Genomic DNA, 19,532 nt, shown 5'->3' on the forward strand with positions numbered 1-19,532 from the left:
GAGCCGCCAGTTGAGACAGGCATATATACTCAGCCTCCGCCATCATTTGGGGGACTTTGACTGGGGAGCTGAGGGCTGAGGCTGCACGGACCTTTAAACTTAAACTAAAGTTAAGTTTACTAAACTCTAGAGCCCCATTGGGCCGTAGAGTTATGTTTTGAGTTGTTTTTGGGTGTGGTGGAGGGCATTTAAAATAAAAGGTATGATTTGAGTTCATTTACTCCCCGAGTTTACTGTGTATCTCTGTGAGCTTCCTCCTTCCGGGTCACAGTGGTCACGCCCCTAACCCCAGGGGCCTACCACAATATATATACACATTAAACAGTGAATGTGAGACAAAATATCAATATTTCAGCTTTTATTTCCAGGTATTTATATCTGAATCTGATACACGGTTCAGAAGATAAAACCTTCTGTCTGATCCCACCCATTTTTCTAGTCAGGTGTGTTTTGTTGCCCAGGTGTGTTTTGTTGCCCAGGTGTGTCCTGATACATAACTTATTCAAACAATAAGCAGCGCTTAGTTTCAGATTTGTGTTTTATCTGTGGCGACACATAGATAGAGATGGAAATACCTGAAAATAAAAAATGAAATGTGGATATTTTGTCTCATATTCGTCTTTTAATGACAAACCCAAATGTTTTTAGTCTACAGCAAAAATAAAGGAATCGGCCTCACTGTTCCAATACTTTTGGAAGGGACTGTATATAGAATTCAGAGAGTACTTCACAATGATACGTTTCTCTGATTTTGCTTTTTATAAGTTTATGTTTGAGTAAAATGAACATTGTTGTTTGATTTTATAAACTACTGGCAACATGTCTCGTAAATTTCAAATAAAAATATTGATATTTAGAGCATTTATTTACAGAAAATGAGAAAGTGTGTAGTGCTTTCAGCCTTATACAAAGCAAAGAAAACAAGTTTCAATATTTGGTGGAATATCCCAGCTTCCATATGTCTTGGCATGATCTCCTCCACCAGTCTTACACACTGCTTTTTGGTGACCTTATGCCACAAAAAAAAAGTTTTTTATTGTGTTTTTTGGACAAAAGATCCACATTTAATTTTTTTTATGTGTTTAAAATAATAGAGCAGTATTTGAACTCCTCTATTATACTCTACAGCCATCAGTCAACACCAGTTTAACCATTATTAATAGATGCTCTATTTTAATGCTCTATTTATAAATTTAAGGTAGTAATGGATTTAATAGACACCCTAATAGCTGTTTTTCCCCTTTAGCTAAAATAACCTAAATTACAAGTTTCTTCTAACCATATAGCCTTAGCCATATCTCTGACATTGACTGAGAGAAAGGTTTTCCCACTCCTCCATGCAGGATTCTTTCAGCTGTGTGGGGCTTTTTCTTCTTTAGTGTACTCATATGGGGTCCAAGCCAAGCTTGCAAGCCCAAATACTGTAGCATTTAATGATAATGATAATCTAATGATAATTTTTGTTACTGTGACCGCCCCTCTCCCACAGCTTGGTGGTGCGTTTCTGCTGGGAGTTGGTATCTGGGTGCTGGTAGATCCCACAGGATTCAGGGAGATCGTAGCAGCGAACCCGCTACTCTTCACTGGCGTCTACGTGATCCTGGCTATGGGTGGCATGCTCTTCCTGCTGGGCTTCCTGGGCTGCTGTGGAGCAATTCGGGAAAATAAGTGTCTGCTACTGTTCGTAAGTACATTTCTAAAACCGGAAAATCTAAGGTTGTTTTTCGGATTTCAAAACAACACTGATTTTTTTCTTCTTCTATTGTTTATTGGGTGATGATAGACTGCCTCAGCTTCCTTTAATTGGTCCGAAAGTCAAAACCTTCTAAAGAAGTGTTTTCTAAACACCCAAGGATGCTTTGCAATCGCGTTTTACACACAATCATTTACACTCAGCATGATCATAAGCAACAGCCAATTGTGAAGAGCATACTCTCAACCGGAAACCACCTTCCATCTGGATGTATCTTAATGTATGAATTCTACCAGTCAGGTATTAAGGAGCAGTAAAGCCACTCTGCTGAAGTACAGAGTTATAAGGGTGAGTTTTCAGTGAAGTTTCTCCAGCACTAAGGCTAGGTGCAGCAGCATTAGCATTAGCCGCTAACTGTAGCGCTAGCTCTTTCACCATTCTGAGGTGAGTATTTTGGACTGTAGTCTGCGTGTTTGCAGTGTTAAAACAAGCTACAGGGAAGAACTGCTAGCTGATAGCGTCCTGGGTCACCAGAACACTCAGGATTCCTCAGTGTAGCGCTGCCAGGCAGCATTTTGGTCCTGCTAGCACTGCGGTTAGCAGCTCAATCAATCAATCAATCAACGTTTATTTTCACTCAGGGAAATATTGAGGGTGACCCTCATTTACAATGTTGCCGAGCATTTACAGTATTAAAGAAAATATAAAATTATAAATAAAAGAAATGCTAATTTTCAATTAACATTTAATATATATGAATAAAATATAGAGATAAAATAGAAAAATCTTAAAGATCATAAAAACAAATTGACTCATAAAAAGTAAAGAATTTATAAAATATAAAATAAGAAAAAAATATAATAGTAAAAGTAAAATGAGGAGAATGATAAGAAATGATAAAATTAATAATAATGAACTAAGAACATAAGAATCAAAATATAAAACATTAGAATAAATAAATTAAAAGTAGAAATAAATAAATAAAAGAAATAATTAGCTCATTTAAAGCTAATGCTAATGCTGCTGCTCCCAGCCTTAGTGCTGGAGAAACTTCAATAAAAACTCACCCTTAGACAAAAATTGGGAATCTAAGCTTACTGTAAATAAACAGAAGCGCTTTACTCACCCAATTAAACATTTTTCAGGAGAGAAATCTGTGTAGATTAACATCCAGCACTCGTTTGACTTTCAAATAAAGTTTTTTTTTAAGAATTGCAGTTTAGTTTACTTAGGTACTTCCCTTAGCTTCCCCATTAGAAGGGAAACATGGCGACACCCTTACTCACTTTGATGTAGGCATCCTTACTAGTGTCACTAAATGCACCTTATAATCTGGTGCACCTTATAAATAAAAATAGACCAGAAAATAGACGTTTATTAATAATACTGATTTTTATTGATTCTTTATCTGATTTACTTTCTTTTTCCACAGTTCTTTCTGCTGATCCTGATCATATTCCTGGCGGAGCTGGCGGCTGCAATTCTGGCCTTTATATTCCGGGAGCATGTGAGTGTATCTGTGTTTAATAAAGTGAAGTGCTTACACTGCAGTAAAACCTCAGCCCTCACTGATTCCTCCTCTCTCTGCTCCAAAAGCTCACCAGAGATTACTTCACCAAGGAGCTGAAAACCTATTACCAGGGCAGCAACAGCACGGACGTCTTCACCGCCACCTGGAACACCATCATGACCACGGTGACCACGCTCAACTCCTCCATATATACACAGATACAGCATACATCATTTAGACTATAAAGGAACACATAAGGAATCATGTAGTAACTTAAAAGTGTTAAACAAACCAAAATACACTGAGGCTGTAACTTATCCTGTGCAACAGAGGAAACTCTTGCTCTTCCTTTCCTGGGGCGATCCTAATGAGTGCCAGTTTCATCATCATAAAGTTTTTGATCGTCTTTGCAGTGACTGCACCTGAGGATACTTTCAAAGTTCTTGAAATAAGTTTTCAAATTGGCTTACCTTATTTTTTTAGTCATTTATGTCCTTTCATTTACTTACTTTCAAGTATTTTTTGCTATAATATGGTTTAGAACATTACTAGTAATTAATCATTGATGAGTTCAGCACAGCTGTTAACTGAAAGCCTATATAAAACATATTCTTGTTTGTTTAACTCTTTATTTGTTTAGTGAATAACTCCATATGTTTTTCTTCATAGTTTTAATGACATTAGTATTAATCTTAAATGCAGAAAAAAAAGAATAATGAAAAACCATTAAGTTTAAGGGGTGTCAGCTATTATTACTTGTATAGTGGGTTATTATTCTCAGCACTGCAGTGTATGAGGTGTTAGTTAGTGTGTGTTGTGCTGATAGTTAGTAACAGTTAGTGGGTCTGATGCAGCAGTACTGCTGGAGTTTTTAAACACATCAGTGTCTTTGCTGCACTAAAAATAGTCCTGATAAAAAAATAGAGGATATGTAAAATAACATTAACCCTTTCAGTGATGGAAAAATGTAAGAATGCTGTTTTTTCGGTCTGTAATGCACACACCATTCCAAATATTACTACCCTAATATTAAATCTATGTTAAAAAAAATCCAATTGACATTTTTTTATTTCTAAACATGATATAAAGTGTTATAAATAACAAAAAATAAAAATTAAAAATGAGCTTCTATTACTTTGCCTTCTTTGTTATATAGAGCTGTCATGCGCTGATGTTGCTCATTTTTTTTCTAGTGCATTAGAAAAAAAAAAGAAACTACATGATGTCCATTGTAATTGACACAGGGTCTGAAAGACTTAAGAGACAAGAAATTCAAGTAATTAACTCTTGATGAGTTCAGCAGCGCAGCTGTTAACTGAAAGCCTGAATTCCAGGTGACTCTAACTCATAAAACTGACTGAGAAAATCCAGCAGAGATGTGCAAGACTGTCTAATCTAAGCAAAAGGTGCTACTTTGAAGAATGTAAAATATAAAACATTTTCTGAACACATTTGTACAGCAGTGCTGCTGGAGTTTTTAAACACCTCAGTGTCTCTGCTGCACTGCTGAGAATATTCCTAATAAAAGAGCACTAGAGGATAGGTAGATTAAACTGTGGTCATAATGTTAAGCTTGATCGGTGTATATTCCCCATATTTGCAGATGTTTCTGCTGCTGAAGTTGTGAAGCTGGAGAGCTGCTGGTGATTATTATTCATGTATTGGTTTCTCCGCAGTTCGAGTGTTGTGGGGTGAACAGCGCTGACGACTTTGATCAGCAGAGCCTCTTCAGACGCCTCTACCCCAGCAGACTGGTGCCTGAAGAGTGCTGCCAGAGGAACGATCTGCTGATGAACAAAGAGGAGTGCCTCAAGGGCATCATGCAAATCCGCAACAAGGTTAACATGGAGCTCCTGGGTGTATCTCTTACAAATAAGCATCATTTTAGTCCAAGAAACTGTGAAAATAAGCATAAATATTGATTTTAAATATTCTAAAATGGTATTTTACAGGCAAATGCAAACATGTTCCTAAATTTCAGTGTAATTTTATTGAGTCTTATCAAAAAGATCTTATACTCAAGTTAAATTTGTACCATTTCTATTGATCTAGTGGTCATGGAGTGTCTACAGAATGTTAAGGGGGCGGCTGCTGTGTTTAAATGATGTAGAAAACAAATATAAATGGAGATACATGGTTTCTACACACATTGTATTTAGTTTTTTTCAAAATTAAAATCACATTTTATCCCAAGTCATTTTGGATATATATAAATATAACTGTTGTATAATTGATTAAATAAGCATATAGTAGACATTTGTCCATTAATATAAACATAGGCAGTAAATAAAAAAAAAAAATACAATAAAAAATAATTTAAGAATTTCATAGGAAATGGTTGAATTAATAATGAATGTTTATTTATTGCTAATTTTATGTATGTATTTATTGCACTTCTTTATTAGATTACATACACATGTTAAAGGACAAATTAAATATCGGGTCCCATGAGTTTTGTCCATGTCTCATTAAAGTGAATGAGCTCTGCACTGACCTGTGGGATATGTGTGTCTGGTTGGTTTTCTGTTTATACAGTAAATTTACACCAAACACTTCTGGTCACCATTATTGCTTCCCACTGCGCAGAATTCAACTTCACTCACACGATAGCGCCTCACAACTTATACAGGTTTGGGTATTTCCAAACACAAACATTCCCTGAAAGAACTTTTGATAAATAATTATCATAATAAAATATAAACGCAAATAAAAAAAATAGAGGACTAGAAAAAAGAAATAGCTAAAATAACAACAAGACTATAAAGGAAGTGATGGAAATGAAATAAAAGGTAAATCAGAAGATAAAAATTAATGAAAATAAAAAGATGAAAACAGGGAATAAAATAAATAAAAGGATGAAATAAATAAAAAAATAAAAAAATTGGTCTGCTAACCATTGTTAGACCAGATATGGCCTGTTTTCTCATTATTTCTTGACAAATTTTAGAATTTTAAAGAAAAAAGATTTAGAGCCAAATTTTAAGTGGTAAGTTTAACATTTGTTGGCTGTTCATATAGTAACATATAGTATATATCAAATAATAATTTAAACAATCAATCAATCAATCAAACAACCTTACCTAAAATAAGAGGTAAAATAGAAAATAGAATAAATAAAAGGACAAGATAAATCAGAGAAAAAGATGAAAACAGGGAATAAAACAAATAAAAGGATGACAAGAATATAATAAATAAAATAAAAAGGCTAAAGGGTAAAACAGAACACTTTAGATAAATAAAAAGACAAATAAATAAAGTAAATAAAAAAGGCTAAAAGTTAAAACAGAATACTTTAGATAAATAAAAATGCAAAATAAATAAAACAAATAAAACATAAAAGAAAAACTCAACTAATCTAGATACAGGCTGTCTGAAAGTGGCTAGAAACTAAACGTTTAAAATGATTTAGTGACACCAGTGAGCTGAGTTTAAGGTTGTAGAGTTTCCTGTAGTGAATTCCAGCTCACTGGTGCTCTGTAGTTATGAACTGTATGATCTACAGTGGCTTGCAAAAGTATTCATACCCCTTGAACCACAAACTTAAATGTGTTTTACTGAGATTTTAAGTGATGGACAGACACAAAGTATTATGTACAAAGTAAGTGTGAAGTGGAACGAAAATGATATGTGGTTTTCAAAATTTATATCAAATAAAAATCTGAAAAATGTATTCAGCCCTCCTATATCAATACTTAGTAGAGCTACCATTCGCTGCATTATAACTGCTTTGTAAGTGCTTTGGGGTTTGGTTTGTCTCTACCAGCTTTGTGCATCTAGAGACTAAGATTTTTGCTCCATTTTTCTTTATAAAAAACAGCTCAAACTCAGATTATTAAAGCAGTTTAAGACTGGATCATACTAACACATGAATATTCTCTGATCTAAACCCTAAACCATTCCACTGTAGCTCTGTTTAGCTGTATGTTTTGGGTCATCGTCTTGCTGGAAGGTGAATCTTCTTCCCGGTCTCAAGTCTTTTGTCGCATTTAACAGGTTTTCTTTCAGGATTGTCCCGTATTTATCTCCAGTATAATTAAAAACAATACAAACCCATGAGATAGATAGCAGAACTTCCTTTTAATGTCTTTATTAATTATATTATGGATTTATCTTTTAGTAAAGTTCAGTAAAGTTACGAGTGGGTAATAATTCATATCGAATGCCTGTGCTCTTTTGATGTGTGTGAGTTTGTGAGGGTTCTGTATTATTTCAGTACTGTAATATGCTCTGTGGTTGTGTGATAGACACGCTGGGTGAGGTCATGGTGAAAACGCTGCCAGAGGAACAGAGCTGAGAGCTGGTGGAGGCTGCTCTGCTCTGTGTTTGATACTGAATCTGTGCTGTTTGTGTTCAGGGCTGTTACTCAGCGGTGGTGGACTACTTCGAGACCTACATCTACATGGCTGGAGCTTTAGCCATCGTGGTGCTGACTATTGAAGTAAGATAATATCTTTATATAATATATATTACACAAATACAGACTGTAGTACTGTAGTATACAGTGTTAAACATTGTGTAGAAAACATACAGTGGTGTCTTCTTACATTGTGTTGTCTCAGTTTGCCTCCTGGTGGACAAAACAGGAGAATACAGGAGTAGGCACACAGTCATATCAAAGCATTATGACTATCTTTTATAGTACATCATCTTATCAGCTCCACTGATCATATAGGAGCATTGGTGTAAGAACCGGGAGGATATCAGAATAAAAAAAGATACCACTGAAATATCAGAAATTGTTTTAAAATAAACGAAAGCACCCCCTCTCAGAAGCGCATTTCTAATTAAAGTTAGCTAAAGCACTCATCTCCGCTTTTATCAAGAAGACGTGGGTGTGTGCTCCCGAGAGGGGGTGCTATTCCTGGCGGGGGTGCAGATTTCGGCACAACACCGGCTTTACATGCGAGATTAGTGATAAGAGCAATGAATTGCAACAATAACAATATACTCCAATAAAAACGACTTCTGGATAAGCCAAAAAATTATGATCATATAAATACCAAGGGTACAAGCCAAGGTTTCTGATATATATACATATATATATACTGCATATAAGTGATTGTATATAAACAGCCAGCTCTCATAGTTATAGTCTGAAAATTAGGTACATTTCTGGCGTATTGCTATCTTGGCAGCAGAAAACACTGATGCTCCACTGTGTGATTAAAACCCTGATAAAAAGCAACCGTCAGACGGTTATTGTTATCTTGTCAGTGCAGGGTCACCATGCATACAACCCTGCTTGTTATGCATACATGGAAATGCAGCAGTGCACAAACCCAACTTTTTTACATCAACAATAAACAGAATACTTAATAAATTATCATTGCTCTTCCTGTAAATGAGCTGCTGGCACATCTTTACAGGAGCTTTGCGCCATTAAAATAGCAATCTGCCAAAGTCTCTTAAAAGGAATGACAAGGCACACACTGATTGGTTTATTTAACACTGGCAATAAAGCACCCATCATTAATTTCAAGATGCAGTGTACTTTTCCCATCGTTACGATAGTATAGACACACTAACTGCCCTAAATCAAACAGTATGGTTCATGGCTCATTGGTGTAGATTTTTGACTCTAATCCATTTTTTTTTTTTTTTTTTTGTTTTCTCCCCAGCTCTTCGCGATGGTTTTCGCCATGTGTTTGTTCCGGGGGATCCAGTAGTCCGCTCATACTGTTCAGACCGACCGACAGACAGACAGACGTTTCAAAAGGGAAATGGCCTAAAGAACGAAGATACAACAAAAACAACTATACATACGTGTCATCTCTGTGTTTTTGAGTTGGATTTGCCAACAGCGACCAAATTGTACTTCATAGCTGGAACTCTGAGGTACCAGATAGTAGAGCGGTAAAATATTACAAAACGAGAAGCGTAGAAAGTTTCGCTCCGGCGGCGGCGGCTTCGTTTCGCAGCCCTTTAAACTGAACGGAGGGAGACGTTGCACTGATATTTGGACGGATATTTATAGATTACAGTTCATTCATTTGTACAGAAATAGTGTACATATTTTACATTCACAGTCACATTTGAGCCGTAAAAAAAAAAGAAAAAAAAAGACATTTTTCACAGTGTTTGTTTATGTGTGTGTGTGCGCGCGAGTGTGTGTGTGTGCGCGCTATCTTGTATTGTTGTAATGATGTGATGTGTATTGGAATAGTGTATATTTTATGTGATTTTAGCAAAGATCTGTATGCGTTTGTACTCGTATCCACAGTACCTATACACCACAGTCAGTGATTGGTATTAAAAATGAGAAATTCCAGACTGTTTCATCTTTCATTCACCATGATTTATACTGTAAATAAATTTTACTTACTCACACCAGAGAAACCAATACTGCCTGCCCTGCTTCTGCATTCATTACAGTATCATTACACTTGATTAAATGATGCACTGTCCTTTGATGTCTGGTTTGCTTTGTGTCTGTGTTTTTAATTGTAATGAGGACAACATTATAATTATCAATACATGCTGGGGTACCTGATCTTATACATACAATTTTAGCACTATAAGGTGCATTATGCGACACACTAGTAAGGAACAGGGGTGGCGAGACCTGTAAAGCTAAGCTAAGTAAACAAAACTGTACTTCTTAAAAAAAGTCATACGAGTGCTTAATGTTAATCGACACAGATTGCTCTCCTGAAAACTGTTTATTTTGGTGAGTAAAGTGCTTCCATTTATTTACAGGAAGCTTAGATTTGCTGATTTCCACTAAGGCTAGCCATGGTTAGCGGCTAATGCCACCAGACAGCGCTACACTGAGGAACCCTGAGTGTTCAGGTAATTCCAGGACGATATTAGCTAGCAGTTAGTTCCACGTAGCTTGTTTTAACACAATAAACACGCAGACTACGGTCCAATATACTCACCTCTGAACGGGAAAAGAGCTACCACTTAGCATAATAAGTGGCTAATGCTAATGCTGCTCCAGCAGTGCTAGCTGGGCTTAGCAGCAGGGTACAGGCCAATAATACTCACCTCTGTGCGGTGAAAGAGCTAGTGTTTAGTGTGGTTAGCGGCTAATGCTAATACTGCTTTAGTCTCAGTGCTGGAGAACTAAACTGAAACTCTGAAACTGAAACTGTATAACTCTGTACTTCAGCAGAGTGGCTTTACTGCTCCTTAATACCCGACTGGTAAAATTCATACATAAGACGCACTGGATTATAAGATTCACTGACGATTTTGAGGAAATTAAAGGATTTTAAGTGCACTTAAAGTGTGAAAAATATGGTAATACGTACCTTAAGCTGTTGTGAAGACATTTAGAGATGATTTTTACATGATTTAAACGTTTATTTGTAGCTTTTGCTACTGACAAAGTCCTGTTCACATGAAACAATAAGATTTTCGACTCTATCCTACACAATGTGCAAGGCATGTCATGATGCTCATTGCTATCTTACACCCCGCCAACAGCTTATTTTCACTCCTTCTGCCTGCATCATTTAAATTGCAACAGTTCCATATGAATATATCTACACTGATGGGCGTGGCGGTCTGGAAATGAGGTGTGTTCAGGTAAATTTCTGCTGTATTGCGATTTTAGTAGCAGAAAACAGGTCAAAATCCCCAGCAGAAGTCACTTAATTAGTTAATAGAGTCCTGCAGCTGTGTGTAATTTAGTCTCAGTATAAATACAGCTGTTCTGTATCGGACTCAGTGGTTTGTTGGTGAACACTAGTGAACAAACAGCATTATGAAGATCAAGGAACTCATCAGACAGGTCAAAGATAAAGTTAGAGAAGTTAGAGAAGAAGTTTAAAGCAGGTTTAGGTTATAAAAACATATCCCAAGATTTGATCATCCCAAGCAGCACTGTTCAACAATCCATCATCAAAAAATGAACAAAAAAGTATTCTACAACTGAAAACCTACCAATACATGGTCATGGTCCACCCAAACTGACAGAGGGAGCAAGGAGAGCACTGATCAGAGAAGCAGCCAAGAGGCTCATGGTCACTCTGGAGGAGCTGCAGAGATCCACAGCTGGAATCTGTCCAGTGGAGAATATAAGTTCACAATATGGCCTTTATGCAAGAAGGACAAGAAAAAAACACTGTTAAAAGAAAGAGATGAGAAGTCTTTTTTGCTTTTTGCCACAAGCCATGTATTGGACAAAGCCAATATGTAGAAGAAGGTGAACTTTTTGGCCTAAATGCAAAAAAGAGCCCTTAATGTCAATTTTAAACTTACAATGTAAAAAGATTAAACAATTGTCCAGATGAATTGAGAGAAAAAATAAATTAACTTAAGAATAATGTATAATCTTTGGAGATTTAAAGCAATAACACTGGAGAAACATATATACATATATATATATATATATATATATATATATATATATATATATATATATATATATATATATATATATATATATATATATATATAAAGTGAGAAAATAGCTTCTCCAGGTGAGCTGAGGCAGGATATCGGACACTCTTTTTCATTAGATTAATTATTATTTGTTAACAACACTGATTAAAAATATGACATGATTACAACAAGCTGAAATGCTATTTCTGCTGCATCCAGTCTTGTAACGTTATCTGAATATTACAGATATTATCTTATTTACAGCATGAATATTTACACCTGTAAACACTTCTGAATCTAGGCTTTAAACCTCACAGACTTATCTTTCATTACAGCTGGAGCACCAAAACAACACAGTCCTAATGTTCTAACAGTAAAGTTAAGCTTCTGTAATCACTGAAATTTGAGTTTTGCACTGCAGACTTATAATAAATATATATTAATATCCTGATAAGTGTGGACGCGCCTGAACAAATATGTTATCTTTGGGGACTATTACTTGCTAAAATCTCTACATGTTCTTGTCCAGGATTCAGGCAGTGTATTCCAACACCTTCAGACAGCCTGTAACTGTTTTAGTTGAGTTTTTCTTTTATGTTTTTTTTTGTTTTGTTTTTTTATGTTTTGCCTTTTTATTCATCTAATTTTCTGTTTCACATTTTATCCTTTTTATTTATTTTACTCATTTTATCCTTTTATTTATTGTTTTTCTTGTTTTCCTTTTGGCCTGTTACCTTTTTATTTCATTTATTTTATCATTTTCTTTATTTTTTATTTTATCGGTATTTTGTTCTAATTCTTTATCTTGTTATTTTATTGCTTTACATGTTGGCCTGTCCACTTATCTTTTTATTCTGAATTATTTTATTTCTTCTTAATTAAATCGTATATTGTTTGCTTGTTTTTCTAATGCTTTTACCATTACATTTTGATTGTTTTCTTTATGAAGTTTATAAAGTTTAAAACTATAGTTTTAAAATATATTTTTTCAGTCCCTGTTAGTTGTAAATGCTTAGCTGCATTAAAAGTAAGAGTTACCCTCAATGTATAACTGTAAAAAAAAAAAAAAAGCTTGATTGATTGACTAATTGATTCATAACATTTTGGTGTAATAACTCTTTAAATGAGAGAGTTTTAGAGGTTCAGACGTCTAGAAAAATGTATGTAGCACAGCAGGCTTTACTTGTATTACGTTCTACTTCCATTAAACCAAGAGTTTACTAAGATATTTTATATTTTACCTGTAAAAAATCACAGAAATGAGAGTAAATGAGGGTCTAGAAGCCCAGAAACGTCCAAACCAACAGAGGGCGATACGGGAACCCAGAGTTCAGCTCAGCCCAGGGAACTGTACAGTTTCTCCAGCTCTGTGAGCAGCTGTTATTTACATCCCTGTACACTGAATTCCTATGGATTTAATATAGAAAACAGCCTTAAAAACACATTAAACACGCAGACATTTACTGCAGTAGTATGAATTAGGTTTTGTCAGCGTTTGGAGGCGCGGTAGCGGGACTGAGCTCAGGTAAGGTAAGCTGTGTGTTATTATCGCTGTAGAAGCTGGTGGTCAGTTAGCTTAGCTACATAGCTAGCTAGCGTTAGCTCAGCTTAGTTAGGTTTAGCTAGCCGGCTAAACTAAACTAAACTAACTACTAAACTAACTACTTAATTAACTTAATATAACGAGATATAATAAGGTATAAATGTTGTGTACACACCGCGGTACGTTTTAAATCATCCAATTAACAAACTGTCACAGAATTCACTGTTAAATCCTGCTGGTTTTGCTAGCTAGCCTGCGAGCTAACTAAGCTAAGCTAACTAAGCTAAGCTAACGTGGCTAACGCTCAGTCTGACACTGCTGAGATTAGGAGACGAATGTTCCTTTTCTATCTCTTTTTTATTTAATAAATATCCCCTTTAATTGATATTAAACCACAGTAGAAATGTGATAGAAGCCTCTTCTATATTGTTATTGGCGTATTTTCGGTCTGTGTGTGTTTTATAATCATAATTTTTTTCAGTTTTGCTGTGTATGTAAAGTTGGGACGTGAGGATGAGCCTTCACACTGCAGGAATAAACCTAGCTAAATTTTAAGAAGTAAAATAATCAAATAAAAAAAAAATCCACTGTAAGCATTGTGTAAGTGTACATGTAGTATCTATCTTATTTTATGATTAATAATCTTAACGTTAATTAGCCTCTCTTACAAAAAGGCACCAGTAAAATTATTCTGATTCATTTGTCCAAATTTTAGCCAAAAGCAGTGATTTTCCGTGATTTTAAGGCTTACTTCACTAATTTAGAATTTGAAATTGTGCTTATTTTAAGAAATCTTACTAAGAAAAATTAGCTTACCCCATTAACAGATTGTTTTGCTTTATATAAGCTTATAAATCGAAATTTACCTATATTTTTATATATATATATATATATATATATATATATATATATATATATATATATATATATATATATATATTGTATGTTTAAAAAAATTTTTTTTCAGACATATATATTAAACAAAAATCTGCCAATGGATTGCCAGTTTTCTTGATTAAAGTAAGAAATCACTGTTTTTGGCCTGAATTTAAATTTACATTTTCAAATGTAGCATGCTCTATGCTGTTCAAAGCTGGTTAACCAGTTAGATTATCAGTTATATGTTATATATTGGTTCACAATTTTAGGGCTTAGTCTGTCTGAAATCAGCTGCCAACTGATTTTGTGATTTATTTATTTTTTGTCGTGATTAAAGGGCATGGATTTGTTTCATAACTTTTTCCTAACTTTCTGCATTAAAAAAAAACATCTTATACATAAACATCTAATAGAAAACATGTATATAGATTTAAATGTGAAGTGAAGAACTAATGTCTGGAACTGATGTTTTTGATCAGTTTTTGCTATTGCTGTTACGACAGTGTCATTTATATGTTTGATCAAATAATTATTTGACCAGTGTGAATTAGGGCCTTTTCACACCACCAATATTTGGTCTGGTTAAAGCGGACTCTGGTTCGTTTGTATGCTTAGTGCGGTTTGATTGAGCAGGTGTGAAAACAGTAATCAAACTCTGGTGCACACCCGTTTCTGTCTCAGGAAGCCACTCAGGTGCTTGTGCAGTCTCTTGTCATCTCAAGACTTGACTACTGCAACCCTCTACTGGCTGGTCTTCCACTATGAGCCACCAAACCACTACAATTAATTCAGAATGCGGCAGCACGACTCGTCTTCAATCTTCCAAAGTTTAGTCATGTGACTCCTTTGCTACATTCCCTCCACTGGCTTCCTGTTGCCGCCCGCATACGATTCAAAACCTTAACTCTGGCCTACAAGGCAAAAAATGGACCAGCTCCTTCATACTTGATGGCAATGGTCGAAGCCAGATCTGTACCAAGAGCTCTTAGAGCTTCCAGCTCGGCTCGGCTCGAACCTCCATCCCTCAAAACTCACAGAAAACAGACATCCAGACTCTTCTCTGTGCTGCACCAAGGTGGTGGAATGAACTTCCACTGGTTGTCAGAACAGCAGAGTCACTCGCGGTCTTCAAATGTCGACTGAAGACACACCTTTTCAAAGAGTTCCTAAAGGGTTCTTAGGGTTCTAAACATGATCAAGCTCTGCGTATCTCTTGATCCTAGTCTACAAACTAGCTTTGGACATTTGAAGTAACATCGAAGCACTGTTGTAAGTCGCTCTGGATAAGGGCCTCTGCTAAAGACCTTAAATGTAAATGTGCGGATCAAAACACCCAGACCGAGACCTGCTAGTTGGAGGTGAACATGATTCGTTCTGATTGGACCCAGCTATCAAATATACTCCTTTTATTTAAGCTAAACAGCTGTTAAGGCACAGTTTAATCTGAAATATTAGCCAGATAATGCTAATTACCACAGCTATAAACAAAGCTGTCTCTGCTCCATGCTGTGTACACGCATATTCTGTGCAGCGCTCACTGCTTGCAGCCACTGACTTCGTTTACTACATGTATATCTGCGCTGCACATCCCATTGAAAACACTGTTAAAAAAAAACACAACCAACTACAGATGTGAAAACGCCTTTATTTTCTCTCCCACTGTGTTTCCAGGGTTTTAGCCTCATGATGTGTGCCTCAGTGAAGTACAGCTCTCGGGGTCCGGCTCTGATTCCCCGTATGAAGACTAAGCACCGCATCTACTACATCACCTTGTTCTCCGTGGTGCTGCTGGGGCTGATCGCCACCGGGATGTTCCAGTTCTGGCCGCACTCCATCGAGTCCTCCACAGAGTGGACTCTGGACCGGCGAAGTGTTCACGACGCTCCACTCGTCAAACTACCGGTGTCCAGTCCCATCCCGGAGCGGGGAGACCTCAGCTGCCGCATGCACACCTGCTTCGACGTGTATCGCTGTGGCTACAATCCTAAAAACAGAATTAAGGTGAGATTAGAGTCTGTTTTAGAGATGGACTGAAATTAACCTTTTGGCTAAAACTCTGTGGAATTTCAGTTAGATGTAGATTACTTTTAATAAACTTAGAATATTTAATAGAATAATTATTCCTTTGGTGAATGTGTGATGGTGAAATGTTTTATTGGAAAAAATAAGTTTTATAATAACAAAAAACAAAAAAATCTTAAAAAAAAAAAAAAGTCAGATCCATTCATTTAAATCTATTGGCCGGAGAGGAAACATCCATTGGATCAATTTGAATTTATGGCTTTTTAAATATATCTAGAGTGTATTTCTTTTCAGACTGAAGAAGATATATATTTTTTATAACGTATTTTTCACCAATTTACAAGTTTAAAACCCACAAAAACATTGTTACATATCAAATTTATAAATTACAGTACCAAATCCAATATTTTTGTCAGCTTTTAAGCTTTCTGAAGGTTCAAGATATATAATAAAACCTTAGTTTTTCCTGCAGGTTTTCATTAGTTTTTCCACTTTTTTTCACCATTAAATTAGCAATTCAAAAATATACGCAATTATATTAGAAATATAAACAATTATGTTTATAATATCCCAGTATATTGCACTTTTGCACATTTAGCCTTCTTTCATTTAGGACCAAGCACAGAAATTTGACCTCTTAAGCTAAATATGTTTTAGTTACAAGATATTTGTTGCATCCTTGTGACTTGTTGCCTCTAAGACAAAATAAGATAACACAAATCTTTATAATTCTTTGTTAGAATCAGAGAAAAGTATTAACACACAAAAAAAAAGCTACAATAAATGATAAAAAATCTGGAGAATATTTACGTTAATCTGTTGCACATGGAAAAAGCTGTATTGCACATTATGAGGTATATATTAGAATCCTAACTAAGTTCTGCAAGTAGTAAGTGTGTGTGTGTGTGTGTGTGTGTGTGTTTGTGTGTGTTCTACAGTGCTGGTTATAATGTCTGACTCATGATCTGTGGTGTCATGTTTTAGTAAGTTGTGTGTTAAACTCGTGTCTGCAGGTGTATATCTACCCCCTCCAGCGGTTTGTGGATGAGGTCGGGGTGCCTATCAGCAGTACTGGTCTTTCCCGGGAGTATAATGACCTGCTGAGTGCCATCTCAGACAGTGACTTCTACACTGATGATGTCACGCGGGCGTGTCTGTTCGTTCCTTCCATCGACGTGCTGAACCAGAACTCGCTCCGCATTCGGGAAACGGCTCAAGCTCTCGCCATGTTACCCAGGTCAGGCTCAAGAACACTCATCATGTTTACGACCACTTAATAGTTACCCAAAAGCAGTGTGTAAGACTGGTGGAGGAGAACATGATGCCAAGATGCATGAAAACTGTGATAAAAAAAACAGGGTTATTCCATCAAATATTGATTTCTGAACTCTTAAAACTTTGTAAATATGAGCATATGTTTGACGTCACGTTTGATCTGGCCTTCATTAAAGTGTAGAATGCTATGAGCTGGTTTTCGTGACTTTGAGCGCCTTAACATCTTTTTGTGTTTGTCTGATGCATTTTCTTCTCAGGTGGGATAAAGGGATGAACCACTTACTGTTCAACATGTTACCAGGAGGACCTCCAGACTACAACACAGCCTTGGATGTGCCCAGAGACAGGTGAGTGGGGTCTTTAAGGGCTCTTCAGTTTTACAAAAATGAAGGTACCCCTCACATTTTTGTAAATATTTTATAATATCTTTAAATCATCTCCTCTGATTGGTCAGAGCTGTATGGCGAGCATGCAAAAAAAAATAAATATAGTGAGAAGATTCAGTGTTTCAGTGTGTATATCTGTGCAGTGTGAAGCTGATTTAACTCAGAATGCTGAAAATTTGCTGCTGTGCTTTTAAACACAGTGTTTTCAGTGCGATGTGCAGTGAAATGTGCAGTGAATGCTGATTGGGGTCAAACTTGGTGGTAGGGCTGCAGCTAATGATTTATTTTCAACTAATCTGATTATTTTTTCGATTATTCAATTAGTCAACGATTATTTCTGCCATCTTTAAAAACTATAAAAACAGCAGAACATGAGATTTAAATTGCATTTAAATATCTGAATGTTATTTAAACGTGGAAATGACTGATATTTAGTGATTACTTATATAATCTGTTCTGTTTGGGCACTTTTGGAGGCACAAACTGCACGCACATTAAAGGTTTAAAATTGACAGCTTTAATTTAACCTATTAAACAACAGAAGAAGAAAAAGAAGTGGTGTTGTGCCGAAATCCGACTCCCCTTGGTGATGTGCAGGAGCGTCATGCAGCATGGTACAGTATGGGTACAACAAATTATGATGCTGGAGATTCTGTATCCACTGTATCTGTAGATTAACCCTTATTTATAAGCAGAAGTAAGAGAAATCTGAGGGGAATCTGTTACACTCATTCTGCTGTGGTACGCCTGACCTCAAAGGGAGTTAGATTCTGGCAGGGAGACACCCATAAAGGCAATTCACAGAGTTGACAACATTCTACCAACCAATCAGGGTGAAGTACAAGGAGACGCAGCCCACAGGGAGACCACTAGAGGGAGGCAGTGACTAATGTTTAATCTGAGTGCAGTGTGGAGGTGATTTATGGAGCAGCTGGAGCGTTTGGGTCCTGTGAAAAAAATGATGAAGCACTTAAAGTTTAATATATTTCACGTGTCTAGGTGTGGACTGATGAACTGGCTCTCTTAGTGTTATCTAATCTTAACTGTACTGAGGTTTAGAGAGGCAGAAGAGAAGTAGTAGATGCATTATTTATTTTACAGCGTATTATTATTGTTATTTTACACACTATTGGACAGATCATGGTATTAATAGGTATAGGGATTCTTAGAATCATTAAGAATCCGTGTATCATTCGTTCATTTGATATTCAATTGAGAATCAAAATCGGAAAATTAAAAAACCAATTCGTTTTTTCGTTTTTTCGTTTTTGAATATAATACCAAAAAACGAATAACGGCTTGTATTTTGTATTTTTATTTGGTTATCCAAACAAAAATTGGAAATTTAAAAAACGGACCAGGAGCCGAATTTGATTTTGATTTTGAACTTGACCCATTTGTGTGCCCCGGAAGTTACTGATTTGTTTATTCTTGGTGGGTTTCTGTTGCGCGGGAGTTCACTGCAGTGTTATCTACACAGTCTGTATTGCTGTAGGCTTTGGATGGAGTTGAGGATGGAGAGTTTTATCTTGTTCAGAGGAACTAAACGCGTTGCAGTGAAAGAAGACGATATGACAACAGAAAAAATCGGCAGGATCTTTCAGGTGTTTGTCTAACGTTCCGTAGCTAAATGTCATATTTAGTTAATGTTATTCTGTGAATTGCCACCTACATACTTTTTTATATACGTGACTAGCTGGCTAACTAACCTAGCTAGCTAGCTGGTTAGTCTATACATGGTGTAGTAAACTTCTTCCCTCACTGTTTTCATTTGAAAAGGTACACGGTCCCAGTGTCTACATCACTGATGACAACAACGTAACGTTAGCTGTATTTCCTGGAGCTGATGGCAATCAAAATCAAAATCAAATTCGGCTCCTGGTCCGTTTTTTAAAT

At 36.0% G+C, this 19,532-nt stretch overlaps 2 protein-coding genes and 1 long non-coding RNA gene across 5 annotated transcripts in view; all 3 read left to right on the forward strand.

Annotated features, from left to right (window-relative positions):
- Window positions 1–9,574, forward strand: part of tspan18a (tetraspanin 18a) — an 82,099-nt gene extending 72,525 nt beyond the window's left edge. For both annotated transcript variants that reach the window (XM_022670096.2, XM_022670097.2), the window contains exons 4-9: window positions 1,490–1,684; window positions 3,126–3,200; window positions 3,290–3,388; window positions 4,880–5,041; window positions 7,558–7,641; window positions 8,822–9,574. In XM_022670096.2, the coding sequence (XP_022525817.1) occupies window positions 1,490–1,684; window positions 3,126–3,200; window positions 3,290–3,388; window positions 4,880–5,041; window positions 7,558–7,641; window positions 8,822–8,869 (663 nt within the window). In that variant the 3' untranslated portion in view covers window positions 8,870–9,574. The remainder of the gene's footprint in view (window positions 1–1,489; window positions 1,685–3,125; window positions 3,201–3,289; window positions 3,389–4,879; window positions 5,042–7,557; window positions 7,642–8,821) is intronic.
- The window catches only part of LOC125782188 (uncharacterized), a 114,220-nt gene that overhangs the window by 37,401 nt on the left and 57,287 nt on the right, over window positions 1–19,532 (forward strand). The window lies entirely within an intron of this gene.
- Window positions 12,897–19,532, forward strand: part of ext2 (exostosin glycosyltransferase 2) — a 61,412-nt gene continuing 54,776 nt past the window's right edge. Inside the window, exons 1-4 of one of the 2 annotated variants that reach the window (XM_007232900.4) lie at window positions 12,897–13,061; window positions 15,625–15,954; window positions 16,989–17,212; window positions 17,508–17,597. In XM_007232900.4, coding sequence (XP_007232962.2) covers window positions 15,637–15,954; window positions 16,989–17,212; window positions 17,508–17,597 — 632 coding nt within the window. In that variant the 5' untranslated portion in view covers window positions 12,897–13,061; window positions 15,625–15,636. The remainder of the gene's footprint in view (window positions 13,062–15,624; window positions 15,955–16,988; window positions 17,213–17,507; window positions 17,598–19,532) is intronic. The other variant, XM_007232899.4, reaches the window with a different exon arrangement.

This window comes from Astyanax mexicanus, chromosome 16 (genome assembly GCF_023375975.1).
Source record: "Astyanax mexicanus isolate ESR-SI-001 chromosome 16, AstMex3_surface, whole genome shotgun sequence".
Lineage (NCBI taxonomy): Eukaryota > Metazoa > Chordata > Actinopteri > Characiformes > Acestrorhamphidae > Astyanax > Astyanax mexicanus.